Below are 22,498 nucleotides of genomic sequence, written 5' to 3' on the forward strand. Positions count from 1 at the left end.
ATATATATATATATATATATATATATACCTACGACTCTGAGGCTCTGCGCTGCTATAGGAGTGAGAGAAAAAGCTAGTGTATATCTGCCTGCAAGCTCGTTTTGCTTCATCGACCCCACATCGTATATATATATAGTGCTGCTGCTGCTGCTCCACCGCCACCTTTGTAGGCTCGTTTTTTTCATTCGACCTTTATCTGACGTACCATCCATTTCCGCGCTATCTGCAGCTTGCAATTCTCGCGGTTCTCGCTGTTGCTTTTTTCTCTCCTTGAAAACGAGTCCCATTGCTACTGCTCCTACTGCTTCTGCTGCTGCTGTTAAGCCCAAAGCCAGTGAAAAGTCCATTGATAGAGAGAGGCAGAGCGAGAGATACAGCCACAGAGCTTATATATTCGGGTGATAATAAACGAATAGCCTCCTTTTCTCCGTCTTATATATTCAAACTCACGCGTATTTTTGGTGTACGTATAGAGAGTGAGCTTGCGAAGGAAAGGAAAATGCAATGGGCCAACCGTCCGTGTTATGTATGTATACGTGAGCGCATGATATATATATGTGTGAATATGCACGCGCGCGCGAGAGTGAAAAGTTAAATGAAAGCTGTTTTGCTCGCTTGCACTGTGTGTCAGTGTGTGCATACACGCACACACACACACACTGCACACTCGTGCGTGCAAAAGCTCTTTGTATAGCCAGGGGTATTTTGGCTCTCTCTCGCTCTCTCCCTCTCGTTATTATACGAAAAAGCTCGGGGTATAGTTGCACAATAGATGTTTTTTGGCCTCGTTCCCTTCCTACATCACATACACATACACCTACACGTGCACACTTACACTCGCACACATAGCATCGTATGGCTATACTCACTACAGGGGCAAGGCGTCTTTTTTTCCGCGTGCAACTTTACTTTTGAGTGCTCGCAGTTACGAGCAGCTCTCGTTCGGTGGCCGGGTAGTAGGGAGGCTGTTTTTTTTCTGGCCAACCTCGTCGGTATACATATAATATATACACGCTTGTGTGTATATATACGCACAGACACTCGTGTGTGCATTATACATAATGTATGTATGCATGCATGCGAATACCACGTATAGTAATACGTAAGCGATTATGTGTTAGTGAGGCTCGCAGGGAGCAATTACATTACAGCCAAGCAGTAGCGCGCCGCGCGGCTTTCCTACTTAGTATGCGAGTTCTAATTATACGTAGCTGGTATCACACACACACACACACGCGTGACGGCCCAAAAGATGCTGGCATATTCTGAGCGCGCCCTGGTATATGAACGCGGGGAGATGCGAGAGAGAGAGAGGACACTATAAAGCTTGACATTTATATCTCGACTCGTATTATTATTTATACATGCGCGCGGCATACATACATATATATCAGGCTGCTGCTGCTTGACTGATGCAGCAAGATGTATATTCTACGACGACGACGACGACGACGACGAGACCCTGTACGAAAGTCTTTTCTCTCTCTCTCTCTCTCTGGCCGAACGAGCGTCTAATTAAAACGTGACATGAGACGTGTTTGCACGAGTATACATGAGAGCTAGTGCACTGCAAGCCCAACTGGTATAAGCAGAGAGGAAGCTCGTGTGCCACTGCTGTATGTGTAATGGATGCGCCAAAAGTTACGTGTATATGGGATTGATCTTTAACTGAGAAGTAATGAAGCGGAAATTTTTGAATCTAAAATCAAAAGTCAGGGTGAGGTATTATTTTCCCTATTGTTCGTGGAGCAAACCTTGTTGGAAATGCTCGACAGCTTTTGAATTTTTCAATTTTTTATTTTTTTTTAAATTAATTTATGCAATAGTATGACGAAAAATGTCTTTTTTCGCACATTTTTTAGTGCGCAAAAAGCGTTTTTGGACACTTGTGTGCGGTAAAATGCATCATTTTGGACACGGGTGTGCGGTAAAACGCCTCATTTAAATGAAAGTATTTTTCGTCTCCTATTGCATAAAATTTTGTATGCAACACGTGCCCAGCTTTTTGCGCACAGTGTGCGAAAAAAACACCCACTCGTGCCGGCATAGCCGGCACTCGTGTCTTTTTCCGCACACTTGTGCCCAAAAACGCCTTTTGGGCACTTGTTACATAAATAACTATTTCGGACCAACCTATATGTACGGGTATTTATGCTCTTTATAAGTACCTTTCTGTATGATCTCTTATATTGAGAATGAATTGGATAATAAATAATAATAATAATAATAATAATATTATTATTATTATTATTATGATTATTATTTTGATCAAAATATTTAATGTCACCATATTTAAATGATAAAGATTAAATTGGTGCCTTCACTTTATACAATTATATTCACTTTGCCACTTGCAGATGGTTGTATAATGGATAAAGTTGTAAGACTCAGTTACATTTTTAGAAACATAAAACGATCGTTTTCAGAGCATATTTGATATTAATCATTTCTAAAATCGTGCTTTGACTTATTCGATTATTTTCACTTTTCCCACTTGCAGATTTACTGATTAATGCACTCACTATCTAGTATCAAATGTTTAGAGAAGCGTTATAATATTTGAAGTAGTTGAAAAATGATCTTAACTTATTAGAGCAGTAGAATAGTTTTTTCAGGTCATTAATATTTATAAGATAATATTGTAATAGGAAAATCGCTAAAGTCAATTAATCGTCGTGTATTTTAAACATTATAAATGTTTAGTTTTCCGTCATTAGACCGTTGTTGATTTTGAGCATTTTTACTAGGGCAATAATCGAGAGAGAGAGAGAGAGTAAACTTTTACGTGAAGCATCTATGAACTGCCCGATAAGTATCAGGCTGCACCAAAGCTTTCGTCGGCAAAATTCATCGTGTAGGTGCGCAATCGATGAGGAAATTACGATCTCCTTGTCCCATCCTACAAGTCGATGAAAAAAACAAATCATAGTATTCTCGTGTGCACGGGGATCTGGGATTATAATTAAATATTTTCGACGACTTGACTTTTGGCGTACAAAAATAAATATTTATATTTTTCATTCGATCGAGTATAAAAAAATAAAAATTTATTTTCATTCAAAAATTATTCATATGCCCCCGTCGTATAGCGGGATGATAGTCGTAATGGTCATTTTTATTGCGATGATCGCCAACGGGGAAGAAATATTGTGCTAAATAATACCCAGGTATATAATGCTGTTAGCGCAAGTAAGAAGCACGCCATTGATATTAATATCACCATAGTACAGCGGCTTCTTGGTTCCCTATGGAGTAAAATAAGAAAAACTGTCATTCGTATACTGTCCCCTTAAATTCGACGTTACGGTTTCTTACCTTTGTTCTGCTACTGAATTCATTCGCCAGGTGCCACGCCACCAGCTGGTCTGTCTTTCGGGCATCTCCCTCAGCTAAACGAAAACAATTTATTTCGTTAGTTATTTCAATTTTTAATTCTCCCTCTAAAATGAATCGCATAGAATTCTTATATTATCGTATTACTTCTGAGTCTTCTGGAAGGTCGTCTCTTTCCGGTGCATTCTCGGGATGTGGCCTCGATTGGTGGTCCACTTGGTTACCGACAGTCTGTGCGTCCGTTTCAGGCCGCTGTAGACCTTCCTCTCGCGCCGGGCTTCTGCCTCTCTCGTCCGATTTAGTTCTCGGTGGTCCCGGAGCTGGTCCCAGCAAATTTTCCGGCGCCCTCAGCGGTGATTCCGGCGATATTGGTGGTTCTATGGTTACCGACGAATCTGCCCGTTCCAGCTGACCTGTCCATGATTCGAGTCTAGACTGACCCGGTGCCGGTGTATATGATTTCCTACGTCGCGCTTGGAAAACGGGAGACGATGCTCTTGAACTAGTCACGACGTTGTCCTGCACGACGATCTGTTGCAAGTCTCCTTCTGGCTCGGTCCCCGCCGGAATCAGTCGAGTCGACGGCAGAACTTCGTTGACAGGAGTTTCTTCGGACTGGTCTCTCTCTTCGGTCGGTGGAGCTAACGGCTGAGCCTCGTTAAGAGGAATGCCATCCTCGTGTTCTTCGGGCGTATTCACTAACCTCGAAGCTACCCTCCAGAGTCTTCCGATACTTTGCTTGATCGTCGTCATGTCCACGGGGGACATCAGAAAACTCCTCGGCGGAGTTAGATCCTCTCTCCGTCTCATTTTTGCGGTTGGACGATAAAAGAAATAAGGATAAACGCGCGTTAATTAAATCGGTTCGTTCAACGTCGTCCGCGACAATAACAGTTTCAAGAGTTTTCAATCCAACGTACGGTCAAGTTATCAGCATGTAAGTATGGGTCGCCGCGATGTTTACATTGCGTGTACACAACGACGTCGATGAAGGCAGGGACTTACATGCCTCATTAATTAATCGATAAATTGCAAACAATATAATATCGATATAATTTCACTGGAAAAATCTCCGAATTTTTATGTACTCATACATATCCAGCAGCTTTGGTTCGTAATATAAAGCACAAAAAACAGTCGCAACAGCAAATATCGCATAAAAAATAACACAAACCAAAAAATTCTCGTCAAAGAGAATGAAGAAGAAACAAGGGGTGAAGAAAGGAGTATTTAGTACCAGACATATCGACTCTTACTTACCCTTTAAACGGTAGACGAAGTCGGAAGCCAAATTCGCAGTGCAGCTGGTTTAATTTATTTCTCTCATCGCGCGCAAGAAAGATTAAGCTTATATTTTAGATAATATTTAAATTTTTACTTGTACGGAAACTTGAGGTAGAATGGGTATTGGCATATTATAGGTATATCTTAAATATTTTCATGAACAATCAATTGGACACCGCGATATGCTTCTGTAACTAATATTCGCGATGACTCTGATTATCAATATTTTTCTGTTATTAATTATAAATAATATGCAAAGTTGACTCTGAAAGCAAGATAAAAATTGGATATATAATCTCGTGGAACGATACATTAATGCACAAAATGTGTAACGTTGGAAAATTGATGATTGAATGTATCTGCATGATGCGTTACTTTTAATTCTTACCTCATCAATATCAATAATGCATAGTACAACCAAAATGCCATAAGCTCGAATAATCGATTATGGCATATATTTTTGAATCCACCGCCTGAATAATATCACACACACACACACACACACACACACACACACATACATACATACGCAATCCAGCGGTATATATCGCATCGACATCAGTACAATAGCAGTAGCAGCAGCAGCATCTCGTCTGCCGCTGCTGCGGCAGCGCAACGCCTAACGCAGGCCCTGCCGCTGCCGCCGCCCCCCGTAAACCACAAGCCGTGATGGCATATAGGCGCGCGATGCTGCTGAGCTTTTAGTCTGTCACACGTGTACGCCGGGGCATGCGAGGGAGGCAAGTCGGACAGGTTCGTACATTGCGTATACGCGCGGCCAAGAGAGACAGTCAGCATCATCTCGTATAAGAGCTGTCGCGCAAAACAGACGAATGAATTGTAGCGTCAGATTCACGCTTTCGCCTCTCGCTCATATATAGATTATATACATACATACATGGGTATGTGTGTTGTACGCGAGCGGCTGTGCGCGCCCTTTACACGGCTGTGCTGCCCGTCTAACCAGCGTCGACTGATTGATCGCGAGCGGATATATATGCGAACTCAGCTGTACACGGCGATGTAGCGTAGGCCGTAATTTGTGACGCATACGTACACGGCCTCATTGTTATTGTTTTTTTTTTGGAAATTTATTTTTTTCACTTCCTGATTTTTTAATTAAAAACAGGCAACAACAACGGCGTACGACATATTTTTCCAGGTGACGCGCGCGCGCGCGAGCATCGATGAACGATCGAACAAGATGCCAGCATAACGAATATCGTATTTTTTTCCTCTCTCTCTCTCTCTCTCTCTCTCTCTCTCTCTCTCTCTCTCTCTCTCTTTCAATTATTATTGACTTTAACGCGCCGCTTTTGCAAGCTCGATTCGAGCTTTTTAGCGGGTGTTGTTTCTGAAAAAAGCTACGAAGGATGTTAATGATTTTACAGTATATTTCTTTGACGAAAAACAATAAAACTTCAGGTTTTTCCTTTGCGTCCCTTTTCGAGCTTTCTTTCTTTGCCGAGCCACTCAATTTTTGCGTTATTTTATTTTTTACACGTCGTGCCTTTTTTGTGCTCTTGTAAACTGTGCCATGCAAATTTGATGTACGTTCATTCTTTTTTTGCGCGTTGAGTTGCAACTCTTTTTGCGAGAATTTTGCAGCTAAAAAACATTCTAGATTTTTTAGTGCGCATTTGATGCAAAAGTTTGCCATTGTTTTAGAAACCGATGCAAAAATACATAATGAAATGAGCGCGCTCGCGCGAGTAAAGCCATTCGACAATGAAATATTTGATGCAATTTTTGGAGCTAATGAAAAAAGCAAGGTATCATTCACGCACATAGTATCTGAGCATATTTCTATTGTCATGCATCATGAAAAATGTATGTAACAATTAAAAATAAAATAAGGATGATATTATTTATTTTAATTTGATTACAATATTTACATAAAAATGTCCGATTGATACCTTTCCTCGAAATAAATTGATTACAATATTTTCATACGAATGTCTGAGTGATACCGATTGTTTTAAAAAATATGGGTCAGATGAAACCTTTCCTTGCAAATTCCTAAGTAAAATTCCTTTACGAATATTGTTTGATCAATCAAACTTCATTTTTATAAATTCTCAAAGAAATTCGTTAAATCGATCCTTCAGCAGAAAAAATAAATGTAGGTCGAACCACGAAAAAGCTTGAATGATGTCATTTAAGCTAGGCATAATATATCCGTTTTGTCAAGTTTTGTTATCTGTTTTCAATAAGAGCCTATCGTCAAACCTTTTTTCTTCACGAGCATCCTGTATTGACCCACTCGGCAGCATCATTCCACGTTCACAAAAATTGATCATTCGCACTTTTATCAGATTGATTGCTTATATGCCGGGCCACGTAGCGACAAATTGACGATGCAAACGGATGCGCATTTTAACAAAGGCGTCGTCGCGTAGACCACCACTGCTGCGTTTCTATGATTGCCGAGAGAAAGAGAGAAAGAGGGATCGTTGCCTACCCAACTACCTACCCTCTTTGTGTTCTTTTAATATGCGCGCGCTTTTTTTTTTGCTCCTGCAACTCACTCGGGTCTTCCTTTTATTTTTCACAAACGCGCGCACGCGTCGAGTGGCGAGGCGTTAAGGGCTAAAAATAATGAAATGGAGAAGTGGCTGTCATGGCCCGAGCCGTAACAGCAGCCTAGTGGTTGACTATGTATACGCGCGTCGTCGCAGCTTCATCAGAACGTTTCTTTTCTCTCTCTCTCTCCCCGTAGTAAAAAGACTTGTTAGTAACTGGAAAGTTTTAGCTCGAGGAGAAAAAGTGAGCCACTGAGCTGCCTAGGCTGACGACTACATACGTACCCTGTTCCAACGTAGCTAGAGCTCCTCCGTTGCACTGCTCACACACAGCAGAGAGAGTAACGACGTTTTATGTAGCACTAATTATCTTGTCGTCGTCGTCGTCGTCGTCGTAGGACGGTCGCACGCACGCAAGACGACTTTCTTGTACGTCACACGGTAAACGTAGCAGAAGCAGCAGTAGCAGCAGTCCAGAGTAACAGCTCTGGTGGTGGCACAAAAATTGCAAACGAGCTTGAAACTTCTCTCTCTCTCGCAAGCTCGCTCTCGCTCAAATAGCTACTCACGATACGAGCTGCTCCACTGCTGCTGCAACTCCAACGTTCAACTTAGCCTTATGTAATTTACAACTACTTCCTGCACTTTCTTTCTTCCTTCCGCTGATGTTACTGCTGCTGTCGCTGCTGGTGCTGCTGCTGGTGCTGCTGCTGGTGCTGCTGCTGCTTCGTCTCATTTTTTTCTCAAAGCTCGCAGAGACCCTCTACTTACTTGTTTCTTTGAAACTTACTCGCTCAGAACGGAGACCTTTGAGCTACCTGACTCGACAAATTTTTTTCTCATCCCTCCTTTTACTTCCTTCGCTTCTCTCTTTCTCTCTTGCTAGCTCGTTCCTTTTTTTTTCATCCTCGACGCCTGGACCTGGTGCTTGATTGTTGTGTTTTGTTGTGTTAGGTCGAAAAACGAGCTCGTCATGGCGAGAGAAAGAGAGAGAAACGAAATAGTAGGGAAACACGAAACGCCGGAAATAAGACGGATAAATTTAAATTTGCATGAATTTTAAAAGGTTTTTTAACCCCGACAACGAAAAGTGTTTGCTCACCCTGGCTTATTGGGTTGTGAAAAATGTTTTATCCGCGCATGGGCTTTTTCGACTTTTACGTGAAAATGGTTGGATAACTGGATTGATATATTTCGTTTGTTTTACGGTATATTATTCAAAAAAATGGTCGTTTTCAACTTTATGCACTAATTATATTTAACTTCTCGTTGTAAATCAGGGAAACTTTTTTGCCTGGATGCAATTATAATAACTTGAAAAAATTTTGATTTCGTTTTTCAAAATTAAGAAAAACCATCATATAGGGCGTTTTCAGACTGTCAGGAAGTGGTCATTTTACCGAACAGCTGATTTGCTTGAAGGCATAACAAACCGCGAGAGTTAAATTATCTATTGATAATATAATATTTCCAAGGTAGGAATTGATAGAATAACTTTATAACTTTATTTATGAAGTTAATTAAAAAGTACTCATATTTAACGTCTTTACTTGACGAGATCCAAGATAGAACTGATTGTCTGTCGGAGACAACTTACATACGATGTACAAGTTGGCGACGATCAATAAATTTTACATTCCTTTACCATTGTTAAATATGTTTATAACATGTATACTATAAATCAATATATCGATTATAAATAATAAAAGAATGATATGAGTTAAAATGATATAAGATTAATATTAATATAATATATATTGTAAAGAATAGTTAATATTATATAACTCGCGCCCTATACTTCACGTGTTAAATTAGCTTCTTAAAAATACTCGTTATTAGTTCACCGTGCAGTAAAAAAATAAACGAAAAATATCTGTAGAAAGCGGTAATCATCGTGTATCGAAATATCGAAGATCTCATCTCTCTCCCACAAAGCCAATATCCAAATATGTAATACTCATTATGAGACTTGTTTCAGGTGCAGTCACGCGACCACGAGCGGATCGCAACGAAGGAAAGAGGGAGAGAGAGAGACAGAGAGAGAGAGAGAGAAAGAGAGACACACACACAAATTCACTGGCGCGCAGAGACTGCGCGAACCTCGCGAGCGCGTTGCGAATAATTACGCGATGCAAATTCGTTGCGAATACGCATACGAATAGCGAGCTACACGACAATACAGTACAGTTCTTCTACGTAAACACATATTTTGATACGACTTTGTTCATACTGTAACGGTTCTCGTGACCGCTACAATATTCGTAGGTGAATCCTAGGTGATGCGCGACCTCGCGCTGGTCACCGACTAGCTCAGTTACTCGGTGCGACAATTCGCACCGACCGCGGCGGCGTCGTGGTCCAATCTAGGATGAAATAACGGGAAAGGTTTTGCCGAAATAACAATTCGCGAATTAACATAGTAATTAAGAAATGAATTATTATTAAGTTTCAAGTTCTGAATCGATAATTATAGCGCACGCAGCAGCGCAATCGCGATCACACACTCTTGCATACAGGATGCGATTGCACACGCATTGAGAGGGCTTGGTACTTGAGAGGTACTTACATTAGTCGCGCACGCCCTGGCCGTCGCTGGCCGCTTGTCGTCTCCTTGGTCAAGGATGGCCCCTCGTCCTGTTCGTGCTGCTGCACTCACGCACGCGATACGCAGAATCGGGCGGCAATCCGTTGCCGCGTACAAATTAATCACGTGGAGATCTGGCACGCGACACCGCTTCACGTGTCCCGACAATCAAGCCCGTCCGAAGGCGTACACGCGAGTCCAAGTCGTACGTACCGCACGCACCCGTGACATTCGGCGCTACTCGCGTTCACGCTAGTCCGGGTCGTGCCTCGGGGTACACGCACTTGCGATATACGGCGAGATCAACTTACGCCTGACGCGACTTCTCGCGATTTCGGGACCACGTCGATGTGGTCGTCTCAGCGTCCGAAAACGATCTCGCCGCGCTGCTCACAGTCGCGCGGCTCGCAGGAGTGAATCGATCACGTGACCAATTCGTCACCCCTGCTCCAAAATATTCTATGGCATCTTGCGATTCGCCGTATCCTCACCCACACATACTCGCACCCACATGCGTCTCGCTGCCACTGCTGCGTGGAAAAACATATGTCAAATGGTATATTTCACAATAGTCTGGCTGAGGTGGCGAGAGAGCTGTGACGGCGTAACGCAACCGTCACAATACATATTTTAAACATTTAACATTGTAGCATACTCAATTATGATTTAATAGTTTTAATAAACACTATATATATTTACTGAATAAAATTCTTGTTACGATCATTGATTCAATCCTTTCCACTGAAGCAAATTTAAGAAAACAAAAAGTTTTTTTTGTAATGGCGGAAGGTTGATGAAAAGAAAACAAGAGAGTTTCACTTAAACTGATTACAATAATTATTATAGTTTCTTTAAGTTACACAAAAACACTGAATGAAGTACTGTATGAAGCACTGAACAAGTTATAAGGAGTAAGTGGAAAAGGATGCTTGCTGGTTGACCCGTATCGCACGAGAGTCAAGTTAGTAATGATAGCCACGGACCCTTCGCGCAGATAGCCGCGCCGCTGGTGCAGAGACGGGTTTATCGTGAAGTGCCGCCTTCTGTACCACGCCAAGGAGACCTTGACAACAGTTTTATTGTTTTTGACCTGCCATAATAAAAAATAAACGTATACTATTATACTGACTTTGCCCCTTGCAGATTTAACGACAATAGGCACTCGCCATCTAGTGGTGGAAGCTGAAAGTGGTATTACCTTATGTAAAGTGGCTAAAACGGAAAAATTCGCTTGTTGTTTGTAATGTGATTGTAAAATTAAAAGAAGCAAATTAGTGGTAGCACATTTCAATACGTTTCAAATGATCATTTTATAATTATCGAGTTATAATGAATACTAAAATCAGGCATAAATTATTAACCTTTTCTCTTCTTGTTACGTTGCAGTTTGGGTGTCGACCATGGAACCTAAGCCTGGTGTGCGTGATAGTTCTCGGCTCATCCAACATGCTGCTGACGTTTCTACTGCTGCAGTCTGAAACATGCATCGGCCCCGTCAAAATCTTCTCCTCGCTGAAGCAGTCGTCGTCGTCGTCGGCCTCCGCGTCGCAATCCTTACAGGCTGTAGCAGTGGCAGCGAGCAGTAATAATCCATGCCCAACGTCGAACAACGACGGTCTAGCGGCGGGTACCGCTGGAATCGTCGCCGACACTATGGACGACGACTCGGCCTCCAGTGTGCTTCAGTTCGACGTCCGCCTCGGCCTCTGGGACTCGCGACGTCTCTATCGCTCCTGGGACGCGGTCCTCGTCGGCACGCAGTACGTCGAGCTCTCGGCCTCGCATCGAGTCTGCCTGGCTACTCAGAGCTCCTTGGAGAAACTTCACTCTCTGGTGCAGGTGGCCCATCAATGGCAGGGCCCGTTATCGCTCGGCCTGTTCGTCGCCGGTGACGAGGAGTTCGAGGCGGCCCAGCGTTATTTGGACTTTTTACAACGCTGCTACGCCGCGGTTCGCGAGCGCGTCACGGTGTCGGTCCTGGTTCCGGGCTCTCGAGCTCCCCGACAACAGCCCCGTTACTATCCTCTACCGGACTTCCTGGACTGCGAACGACCCGAGGCTGCCCTGCGTCAATTCGCCAGGCCCATCTCCGCGGAGCAGGCCAGCTGGCGAGTGCGCAACGCCTATCCCCAGAACCACATGAGAAATCTGGCCCGCAAGAACTGCCAGGCCGAGTGGGTCTTTCTCACGGACGTCGACGTGGTGCCGAGCTCGAACCTGAGCCAGCTGCTCGAGGACTTTCTGCGCGACGAGCGCAATCGCTGCGACAAGTGCGCCTATGTGATACCGACCTTCGAGCTGGATGCGAGGGTGCGTTTCCCGCAGAACAAGAGCGAGCTCGTGCGACTTGCTAAGAAGAGCCTGGCCAGGCCGTTTCATCACAAGGTCTTCATACACAATCAGTTCGCCACGAATTTCACTCGGTAAGTAAGCGGAAGCTTTGGCGTTTTTTTTCTTTTTTATTCTCGACTGTAATACGAACATAATTATTTTTTAGATGGATGATGGACTCTCAACCGGGCCAGGCGCCACCTCCACCGGCGGAACGCGGCGACACGCGGGCCCGAGTCAGCCACGACGTGACCAACTTCGAATTCCTGTACGAGCCGTTCTACGTGGCTCGCGACGTCGCACCGGCCCACGACGAGCGCTTCATGGGCTACGGCTACACGAGAAATACTCAGGTAATAATACAACTTGTACATCTATGCGCCTATATAGGACTGTCATTTACCTGTGGGCTGCTTTTCTTATCCCTCCCTCCCGCCCTCCCTCGTTTTTCATCCCTGCTGCACATCTTCTCCTGATCAAACACAGTGAGCTGTGCAGCCTTGTGTGCGGCGCTCACGAGCCAGGGCGCTAACGAGCCGACGACCGTTCGGCAAACGCGACGACGACGACTCGCTCGGCTTCGCCTAAACGACCTTTCACCTCCGACTTCTTTACCCTCTATCTCTCCTTCCTCTGTCTCTCTCTCTACTTTTCTCTCGTGAGAATTTACATTAACCGATTCGTTGGCGAGCTCGTTCCTACTGTGCCTGCGCCTCGGCCAATTACGCTCTACTAGGTGCTATACGACTATAAGCGCGCGCGCGCGCGCCTCGATTCGTCCGTCGCTCCATACCCGCGTACCGTGTGCGTCTGTGTCTGTAGTTTTCTTCATTATTCTTACTCGACTTACCGTGGGATACTTCTTCTTCTTCTTCCCTCTACCCTACTTTCTTTACTTTCTTTTCTTCTCTCTCGGTGCCGTTCGTTCGTTCTCTCGCTGCTTTCTGCAATTTTTACCTCCCGCGGCGCCTTTTTTTCCGACTGAGTTCCGCGAGCTATTAATTTTCTCCCATTGCCCCGCGCTATATAGCTTCTACCGCTGCTGCTACGACTACTGCGGCTATTTTAAACATAAATTAGCCTCGTCTAATTTGTACTCCCTCTACCCTCCTTCCTCTTTCCTCGACAGCGGCGGCGGCTGCAGCCGTAACAGTAGCAGCAGCGGTGGCGACGGAAAAGAGACCTCATCAATTCTAGGGGAAAATATATATTCACTTTTTCCTTTGTCTCAAATTGTACATTCACAAGCGTAGCAGCGCAGCAGCAGCAGCAGCGATGGTCCTGGGCATGGGTTGACGAATGCGGGTGCGGGGGTGGAGGAGGAGGTCGCTATCTATCAGACAGTCAGTTGGCGATGGCGCGCGGGCACACGAGCGCGTCGAAGCGAAAGCTTTGTTTTACCGAAAAATTCAATTACCATACTTGATTGTGCGAACGGGCAATACCTTGGTTTTACACCGTTTTTTTCCCCCAATTCTATGCGACTATATAGCTACACATATATATACAATATATATATAGATAGAGACATTGTGCACCGGACGTCGAGAGGCTTTAAAAATTATTATTTACACTGCGCGAGCTTGAATCGATGGGCGATCTGTCGCAACGATACGCGTGCGAGTAAATAATCTGCATATAACTTTGTATATTCGCACGGCTTAGAGAGTATTAGAGAAGGAGAGAGATAAAGTTACCGAAAGGTGTGAATCGCACGAGCTCATATCTTGCTTTGAACTGCATCGCATCATCGCGTATAAATGCAGATATCCAGTACGCCTTTGTGCATATTTTTTTGGGTTTTTATTTGCATTCGTTCGCTCGGAATGAAAATATTTTCTTAAAAAAAAAAAGAAAAGAAATAACGTTTCCAATTATAACCACACGGAGCACACGAGATAGAGCATAATTCGACACACACAGCTCGGGTCTGACGTCTAACGCAAACAGACAGTGAAATTAATACGTAATTTTCAGGTTTTCGCTTGATGACAACAATGTCGCATGCTCCAAGAATGCTACGACGCTGAACCGATGCAGCGTACACAATATTACTCCAGAGTAATTAACGTAAATAATATCTTCGCGTATATAAGCTGCAGCTGCAGTACGTAAGATTGTCATACATTTCGAAACAAGAAAATCGGGGTACACCCTCGAAGAAGAAGAGTCGCGAAAGTCGTTGCGCTGCAAGCTCGGGACACATTTTATGTTCGCAAACACACGTGTCTCTCATTCGATGACGTCGTCGTCGGTGTCATCTGTGGCGGGTCTTCATCAGCGTGCAGCGCGCTCATCATAGCTGTTTCCATATTGTATATTATTATAATAACGCTTGATGCAACTGTGCGCCTGTCACTGGCACCTTACATATCTCCGCAACGAAGCAACGAGCCGCACATACATATTATTGCTCACGAATTCGTATATATATGTATACGTCTGCCCTACCTGCCAGTCAGGTAACAAACGTGTCATAGAAAATACTATTTATGAAATCCACTTTATTATCGCGTTTTCGCTATAGGCGAGCGTCGAAAATTCTTCTCGCCTCGACGGCTGCTACTACTGCTGCTGCTGCTAGTGCAATGCAAGCGGGGTATAAAAATCGATATTCAGCAGTGGCTGCATGCTAATGAAGAATGATAGTATCTCGTTGAATATCGCGGCGAGAGAGAGAGAGCGAGAAAGAGACGAAGACGAGGAGTGGAGGGAAAAAACGAAAAGCGGAATCAAAAAAAAGCAGAAAGAAAAAGGAGGGTTTAGCATGACATTGGCGTGGAAAAGGGATAAGTTCGGGGCGCGTGGCGTCGACGATCGCCTCGGATCACAAGCTGCTGCTGTTGCTGCTGCTGCGCTATCGATGAGAATCGAATCCGATTAAATCGGATCAAACTTTAATTTGAAAAGCAACGAGACGATTCCTATACAGGATGACAGGGGGTGGTGGTGGTAGTGGCGGCGGTGATGGTACAGTGGATATACGGATATATCTATAATGCAGACCGGATTTTAAGATACGATTCGACCCAACAGATTTTCTCTATACACTCGCGCGTTTTTATTCCGCTTTTCCTATTTCTTTATTATATTCTTTCTTTTTTAACGAAATCTTTTTTGTGTTTTTCCATTCTTTACTGTGGTAAGGTGCTACCGCTCACCTATTGATCCGATAAGCTCGCACATGTTTTGGATTTTTTTTCAACTCAGAATAATAATCGGTTTTTTCCATGTGCCTAAGATTTGTTTAATTAAAATTAAAATTAATTAAAATATTTGGGAGAGTAGAGAGATCCTGATAAAATTGTTTAATATATAGTAATTTACGATACAAGTGCCATAAGTAATACTTTTTGGCATGAGTATCGTACAACATTTTATAGCACTGTGCTAAGTTCACATTTATGCCCCCTTTTGCGAGCCATGAGTCGCACTTTCTGGTACCGCAAAGTGAGGTTAGCGCACGAGCGTATGCGAGTGTGATGGGAACGACTTATACCACCGGAAAGCGTAGTACCTTAAATGTGAGCTTGAGACACGCAGTGCTATAAAATAATGAATCAATGTTCAAAACATAACCATTTGTAATATTTTAAATTACTTTTAGATTAATTGGTTTAATTTTGACGATTTTTTATTGCCATCGTGATAAAATCATTTAATGCTATTCGAATCATATAAAAATCAAATTGATTAAATTCAACCACATGGAATATGATAATATTCTAAGCTTTTACCGCTAGATGGCGAATATTTCTTTTGATGTGTAAATCTGCAAGTGGCAGAGTAAAATTAATGGCATAAGTCTAATTTCATTAAATCTTTGGTGTTTGTTCTGACTATTTACTAGTATTTACTAGATTATTTACTAAGTAGCGAGCACCTCCATTTTTTAACTTGTAAATGATAAAGCAAAAATAACTACTTTGAATTCCGATTTGTTAGTGTAAATAAACATGAACCGGAAAAATTCGACTATGAATCTGACTCGAAAAATTTTTTTTTCTATTGAGGAGAATAAACGTGACGCAAATGAATCGATTTTAAAAATTGCTCGTGTCATTAAATAATTTCGTTGTTTCCAAATATTTAGACCAGTTCTTATTTACTTTGAATAGAATAATAGCTTTTATAGCGAGTAGCTTTTTATGTAAATCTGCAAGTGGTAAAGTCAAAACCATTGTATAAGTCAACGGCTTTTAACGAGGTCGTTATGATATCCGCAAAGAACCTTATCCAGTCTTTTTATGAATTTCGCAGGTGTACGAGATGTACGTGGCCGGCTACAAGTTCAAGGTGCTGACGCCGACTTTCACCGTGCACTGGGGCCTTCAGACCCGCAAGAGTCGGCCGGCCTGGCGCGAGCGCCAGAACAGCGTCAATCGCAAGCACTTTGAGATCTTCAAGAAGGAGGTGTTCGCACGCTACAGTCGGGACCCGCTCAAAATGGTCAAGAACGGGCCCCGTCGTCGTCGTTGACGCACCGAGTTTCGTCTCTTGTCGGTGGAAAAATAAGTTATATACAGACAATCAAGTTGTAAATAAGTCATTTTCGTACTTGTTCTTTTTTTGTATCTATGCGGTGCTCGGAACTTTTTAATTCGTCCATAAAAGTGCACGTTAATCGTATTTTGTTTCGGTTTTTTAACTCGACTGATCGACAAAGCAGTATTACGATCGTCTTTGATTGTGATGTTCATTTGTAAAGACGACGCACAATCATGAATCATTAAATAGAACAAAAACATATGCAATATTATTATGTGTCAAATGGAAAAAAATATATACGTAACTGTTAGAAAACGTAAGTTTAAATGTATCGGAGCATTGCTCAAGAGCTTTGCAATTTATCTAGATAACTATATAGAGATTAACGAAATATCCTGGTGCCAAGCGCATGTATTCTTAAATATTAAGAAAAATCGTGTTAATCTATGAAAATTTTGGAAAGATTTTAATTGTTGAAACGAAAAAAAGAAAGAAGAGCGACGAATGATTTACTATACGATAACATATTGAGATCGATATCATCATCAAGTACAAATTATATGATTTTTACAGAAGAAAAAAATAAACAAATTACACGAAAGCGTTTTAATTACATTTTTGTACAAGAAAAAAGAGAGAGGATATCATGTAATCGAAAAAACTTTAATTGCGAAAAGTTTTCGAGTGCAAAACGCAAAGAAATAAATTAACTTTGAAGAAAACTTACGTGTATGTGTCTCGAGAGGAGAGAAAGAGGCTCATCTATATGAATAGGTAAATGAAGTTCATACGGCAACTCCTTCCCCTCCTCCTTCTTCTTCTTCTCTGTCTCTGTGACGTTGTTATAGTAAAAAAAAAACCTTATTATAGAATACGGTGTGCTTTTCATTAAAGAGTACCCTTCTCAACCTACTTTTTCATTTCTCCGACGTGGTTGTTTTTTTTTCTAACCCACGCGAAAACCAACACTTCAGTCGGCTGCTCGCAGAGTCAGGACACCCACACACACAAGAGTCGGTGCGCACAGTAGCGAGGAAGAGAAAATTATATTCCAGGTAAGTGAAAACATCGCACGCGGCTGTGTACATGCTGCACCGAAATGTAAAGGCATTTTTTTACTCTCTTTAACCTGCCCATTCACCTTAAACGTCTGTTGCTTCGGGAAAGAAAAAAATTCTGATTCGTTAACTCGTTATTTATTGCATTTTAATTTTAACAATTTGAATGTTTTTCAATCGAAATTTCTTCAAATTGATTTCGCGATTGTTTCAATTATTGCTAAAACTTCGCTCGCTTGCGCCTTGGCCTTTGTATCAATAATCAATAAAACTAACTTCGTGCACCGCGAGAACTTCAAACCATGAAATTCAAAGGATTCAGTCTACCACTGCGCTGAATCAAAGCAGAACTTCATTTCCTGCCTTCAGTGCACACATTTACACACTTGCTTGAATGTACATTGTATACAGTACTTTGCGTTAGCATCAAAGGAGTAAATTTTACGAAATGAAAAAATTTAATATAAAAATAGCTTATACACAAGCTTGCGAGCTTCTTGCGCCGTAAATGTGTGTGTATGTGTGTGGAAAACAAGAGAGAGAGAGAGAGAGAGAGAGAGAGCTACATCAGGGAGCCAGCGAAGAGAGAAAAATGCAAAGTCAGTCAACATCCACACTTATACCTACGGCAGTTTATGCGAGCTCACTAGGGGCTCGTTGTTACTGTTAAGCTATATGCATTACGCGCGAAAAAAAACAGCGAGAGAGGCAAGGCAGATAAATGTTTTTTCATCGCTTTTCTCATTCTCTCTCTCTCTCCTCTGTAAGCCACAAGCTCAGCCAGACACACACGTAGTAGTAATTCTCGGGCAGCAGACACATATATGGCGAGTTTGCGATAAAATATTTGTACCGTATAAATATACGATACATGTGTACGTGTGTGTGTGTTTGTGAGTTCATAACATGTACTACATAGAAGCGCGCGCAGAGAGTCGGACAAGTCGTTTCAGGTCGGTTTAATTTCCTCGTGCTCAGGCAGTGACAAGGGAGTAGTAGTAGTACGGTGACACGAAACAGCTGCTGGAATAAAGAGCCGCCGCAGCAGCAGTAGCTGGATACAGCTGGTAGCTGCTGCCACTGCTGCACAAGGAGATGAAAAATAGATGAAAATTTCACCCTCCGAAGACCCAATGATATTTATCCCCGCACATCACGCTGTGTGACATAAGGTATTAGTAGTAGTAAAAGAGGGAAGAATCTTTGTTGCTTTGCGCGCGCATATACACATTACACACACATAAAACGAAAGCGCAGCTCTCTGTGTACCACATATTACTGCCTGGCTTCTGAAATACAAGCGGGAGAGAGTGAGATGTGCACAGCAAAGTTAACGTAATAATGTGAACCTTCGTACACGTACATAGTATATGTACGGGCTCTCTTCCCCGGTCACCCGGGATATGCTGTTTGGCACGGACAAAGTAAAAGCCGCTGAGCAAAAGCTTCGCAGCAACTGAATTGTTACACATTTAATTTTCGTGCCCATTGTCACATTGTAAATATATAAATAAATAATAAAGCACACAGGTTCGTTACCATAATCTTTAATCCCTTTCATTGTCGCGCATATGCACACACTCACACATACGCATTTGCGACTCGACATTTCTCGTTTCGAAACTTTTTCCCTTTATTTGCACAGTCCCTCTCTTCTTCCTTCTTTTTTCATTACTCTTTTTTACAGCGTCTCTTTTAGCGATCGGGCACAGTCCTCTGCTCTCCGAAGTGCTTTATTTCTTTACTTAATCTCGGGAGCCTCGGGGCACGGCGAGCCGTGCATACTGGTGCAGTATACGCGAAAAAGAGATCGATCGAGCAGTAGCGCAGCAACGTAAAGAGCCCAGCAGCAGCTAACGTCGGCAACACGATCTCGATGGAAGATCTATTTAGTTAAAAGTGGATTTGTAAGTGTGACTCTCAGGATGATTCTCTCGCACACATCTACATCTCTCTCTCTCTTTCTACATCCATCCATCCAGTTGGCGGCGATTATCTCGAGAGCTAGCTCCCTCGTTCTCGCTCGTGCCGGCGCACTGCGAACAATCGGAACAATCTCATTGCCAAGAAAACTCCCGACGCGCGTATAGAGAGCGTAGTAAAGTGAGTGAGTGAGAGCCTTAGGCGTGAGTCTCGCAAACCTCAATTCGAAAACCGGATTAAACACTTAAACTCTGCTACTGCAAGCCCTCCGTTCCTCGCTATGGCTGGCTGCTGCTGCTGCAAGCTCTAATCTTGAGTAATCTATTGCGATCTAAATCATGCACTTATGCAGAGCGAGAGAGGGAGAGGGAAAGAGAGTCGGGGGAGGAAAATTGAATAGCTGGGATAGAGAACTGCTGCTGCTATTCTGATTCTGATCTGTGTGACGCGTGAAAAGTAGCTCTTTCGCTATTCTCTCCTACTCCTGCTTATACACAGTCTTTCGAATTAATCAAGCGAAAAGCTCTGTCTCTCTCACTCCCAGCCGTCCGGCTGGTTTTTTATCATTTACTTTTCGATTTAGCGAATCACCCGCTTATTTTCTCATTTACATTTCACATTGAAAAGCCTTCCTCTGTATAGTATAGAGAGATCTTCCTAGCTATGTACGCGTGTGTAAGCGCAAGAGCTAGATAGCTCTAGCTAGCTGGGAGGAGAGAACAATTTCACGGGACAGCGAGCGATCGAGGCGTACGCGCGCGCACAGCTCGCAAACGTTTCTTTTCGTGCGCGACTACGCTCCATTCATTATTGGCTTACTTACTACGGCGTCGTTGTTGTCGTCGTCGTCGCATGGCAAAATGAGACTCCACTTTGCCGCGAAACATGCCGCTGCTCCTGACGCTTTTCCTTTGACTTTGCTGCTGCTAGCTGCTGTTGCGGCGCAAGTTGATAGTAGTATAGCGATTCTCTCTTTTGCTCAAGAAAGGAGAGAGAGTTAAAGTTTGCGCGAAAGCTTCTGGCATATATGTGTATATATTGTACTGCAGCCACACGCATAGACACGAGAGTCGGTGTGTGTCCCTAGCTGTCGTCAAGAATGTGCATGGCTAAAGTCCACTTTCTCTCCTGTGTTTTTCTGGCGCGTGCACAGCGTGCCTAGCGTATAATCAAGTTTGAATTTTTCATTCTCTCTTCCCTTCTCCCATCTGAACCACGGGCAAACTCATTTGGCTTGCGCACAGATGAGGAAATTAATATTCAGCACTGCAGCAGCATGCGGAGGAGAATACACATTGTGCAGAGGGGGGCGCGCGCGAGCCCCCATTTGTCGTTTCACGCGTCCTTTAACTCGATCTACTCTCTCTCCGAGGCCCTAATATAACTGGCTTGCGCGAGAGCCGAGGGCTATATTCATCCTTAAAACGATGGACTCGAGCCAATTTACCGCGGGTTGTATGTAGGGAAAGACGTTGTATGTGTCACACACGAATTTGCTGCACATGCAGCAGTAGCAGCGGGTAATGGATCCGACTTCCATCGTTGTCTCCGTTCGTTCCTCCTCTCTCTTTTGCCCGGAAGCTCTTCAGGCAGACTTTCGCTTGCTGCGCAGAGCCAAAGTGCGGGTATAAGATTCTACGTAGTATATACTTACGCCAGTTACATAGAGAGACAGAGAGAAATCCCGCATGTTCCAAGGCACCCGAAAACGTTTGTCTTTTTGTCCTTTGGTGAATTAGCCTAAAGCTCTGGCGCGCGTGCATACGTCAAATATTTGTCCAATATTTGACGTCTTTCTTCCTTCTTCGCTTCTCTATGTATACTTTTGTTTCTTGGCACACACCCCCATAATACGGGTAATCAAAAGTTTGAGAGAGAGTGCTTTATAACGCGTGACTACGATGCGCATGTCGATGCGTTTTTGAGCTTTATATCAACTCAAAGCTACTGCTTGAAGATGAAGTACAAATCTCGAGAAAGAGAGAGTCAGCAAATGAAAAGCGCAGAAAAGATACTCCACTCTTTTTTGTTGATGTTGTTGATGTAAGTCTTGCCTACATACTTCACGCGCGCGCGAGCTTTCCCGACAATGCTTTTTACACCTTTGTGTGTACCAGAATGCGGAAAAAAGGAAAATTTCATCTTTTACGTGTGGCTGCTTACATGAAGGAAGAGAGAGAAAAGTAAGTTTACTGCGCAGAACTGTTTGTTTACTTACGAACACATCCGCGAGTTTAGGTTTTTTTTTTTGCATGAATATACATGTGATTTTTACACAGCTGTTTCACGCACGTCCACTTCTGTTATAAACGCTATGTGTACTCTCTCTTCGAGGCTGGCTGCGTGGAGTTTTTTTTAAAATCGTCGGTAACTGAACTGAAATGTTGTATCAGATACATTCGATATTTTATTTTATACATCGACGAGTATACAAAAAATTTGAGCTCGCGTGCATATTTCGTTCTCTGTAAGTCCGACGTAAGAAAGTGCTCACGGTTGCGGCAGCTGCTACCCACATTTTTGAAATCGCGTACAGCTAAATCTCAAGCGATCTTCGCGAATATAAGACAGGCCGAGAAATGCGGGCGATGTAGCTGTACCGACAAAAAAGAAGAAGACGATTTTCTACGTATTAAAATCAAAACGTTCTCTCGGCAAAATCGTGAACATTTTTCAAAAAATATTACAGCTTCGCAACTCGACACACGAATGATTTGCCCTCTGTAAGCAGCAGTGTTCCCGCGCAGAGATTTTTACTTTCTTTTTTTTCTTTTCTCTCTCCTCGTTTTTTTTTTATCGCTCAAAGCTCTCTTCAAATAACTGATGCATTCTCTCCCGCTCTTTTTTTTCGAAAACGTGCGCCACATGATGCACCGGTATATGGACCGCATTATATACCGTATACGTTGGTAAGGTTCAAAGTCGAGCGAAGAGCTTTTTTTGAGAAACGTATAACAATAACAACAGCAGCAACA

The 22,498-nt window shown here is 43.0% G+C and overlaps 2 protein-coding genes across 2 annotated transcripts in view; one reads left to right on the top strand and one right to left on the bottom strand.

The window, feature by feature from the left end:
- The window catches only part of LOC106656833 (beta-1,4-glucuronyltransferase 1), a 28,635-nt gene extending 12,102 nt beyond the window's left edge, over positions 1-16,533 (top strand). Inside the window, exons 2-4 of the mRNA XM_014377987.2 lie at positions 11,110-12,146; positions 12,221-12,407; positions 16,315-16,533. Coding sequence (XP_014233473.2) covers positions 11,110-12,146; positions 12,221-12,407; positions 16,315-16,533 — 1,443 coding nt within the window. The remainder of the gene's footprint in view (positions 1-11,109; positions 12,147-12,220; positions 12,408-16,314) is intronic.
- LOC106656989 lies at positions 3,008-4,277 on the bottom strand. The gene is made up of 3 exons (XM_014378216.2): positions 3,481-4,277; positions 3,316-3,389; positions 3,008-3,245 (listed from the first exon to the last, which is right to left on the bottom strand). The coding sequence occupies exons 1-3, from the start codon at positions 4,141-4,143 to the stop codon at positions 3,116-3,118; spliced, it is 867 nt and encodes a 288-aa protein (XP_014233702.1). The 5' UTR covers positions 4,144-4,277; the 3' UTR covers positions 3,008-3,115.
- Positions 16,534-22,498: the final 5,965 nt, after the last annotated feature.

This window comes from Trichogramma pretiosum, unplaced genomic scaffold (genome assembly GCF_000599845.2).
Source record: "Trichogramma pretiosum strain Unisexual culture from Peru unplaced genomic scaffold, Tpre_2.0 scaffold14, whole genome shotgun sequence".
Lineage (NCBI taxonomy): Eukaryota > Metazoa > Arthropoda > Insecta > Hymenoptera > Trichogrammatidae > Trichogramma > Trichogramma pretiosum.

Bases quoted from the DNA above. Each gene is read 5' to 3' on its own strand.
- LOC106656989 (XM_014378216.2), bottom strand. From the start codon at position 4,143: ATGAGACGGAGAGAGGATCTAACTCCGCCGAGGAGTTTTCTGATGTCC. The intron at 3,390-3,480 runs GTAATACGATAA...GTTTTCGTTTAG, and splicing joins ACCTTCCAGAAGACTCAGAA to CTGAGGGAGATGCCCGAAAG. The intron at 3,246-3,315 runs GTAAGAAACCGT...TTTACTCCATAG, and splicing joins AATTCAGTAGCAGAACAAAG to GGAACCAAGAAGCCGCTGTA.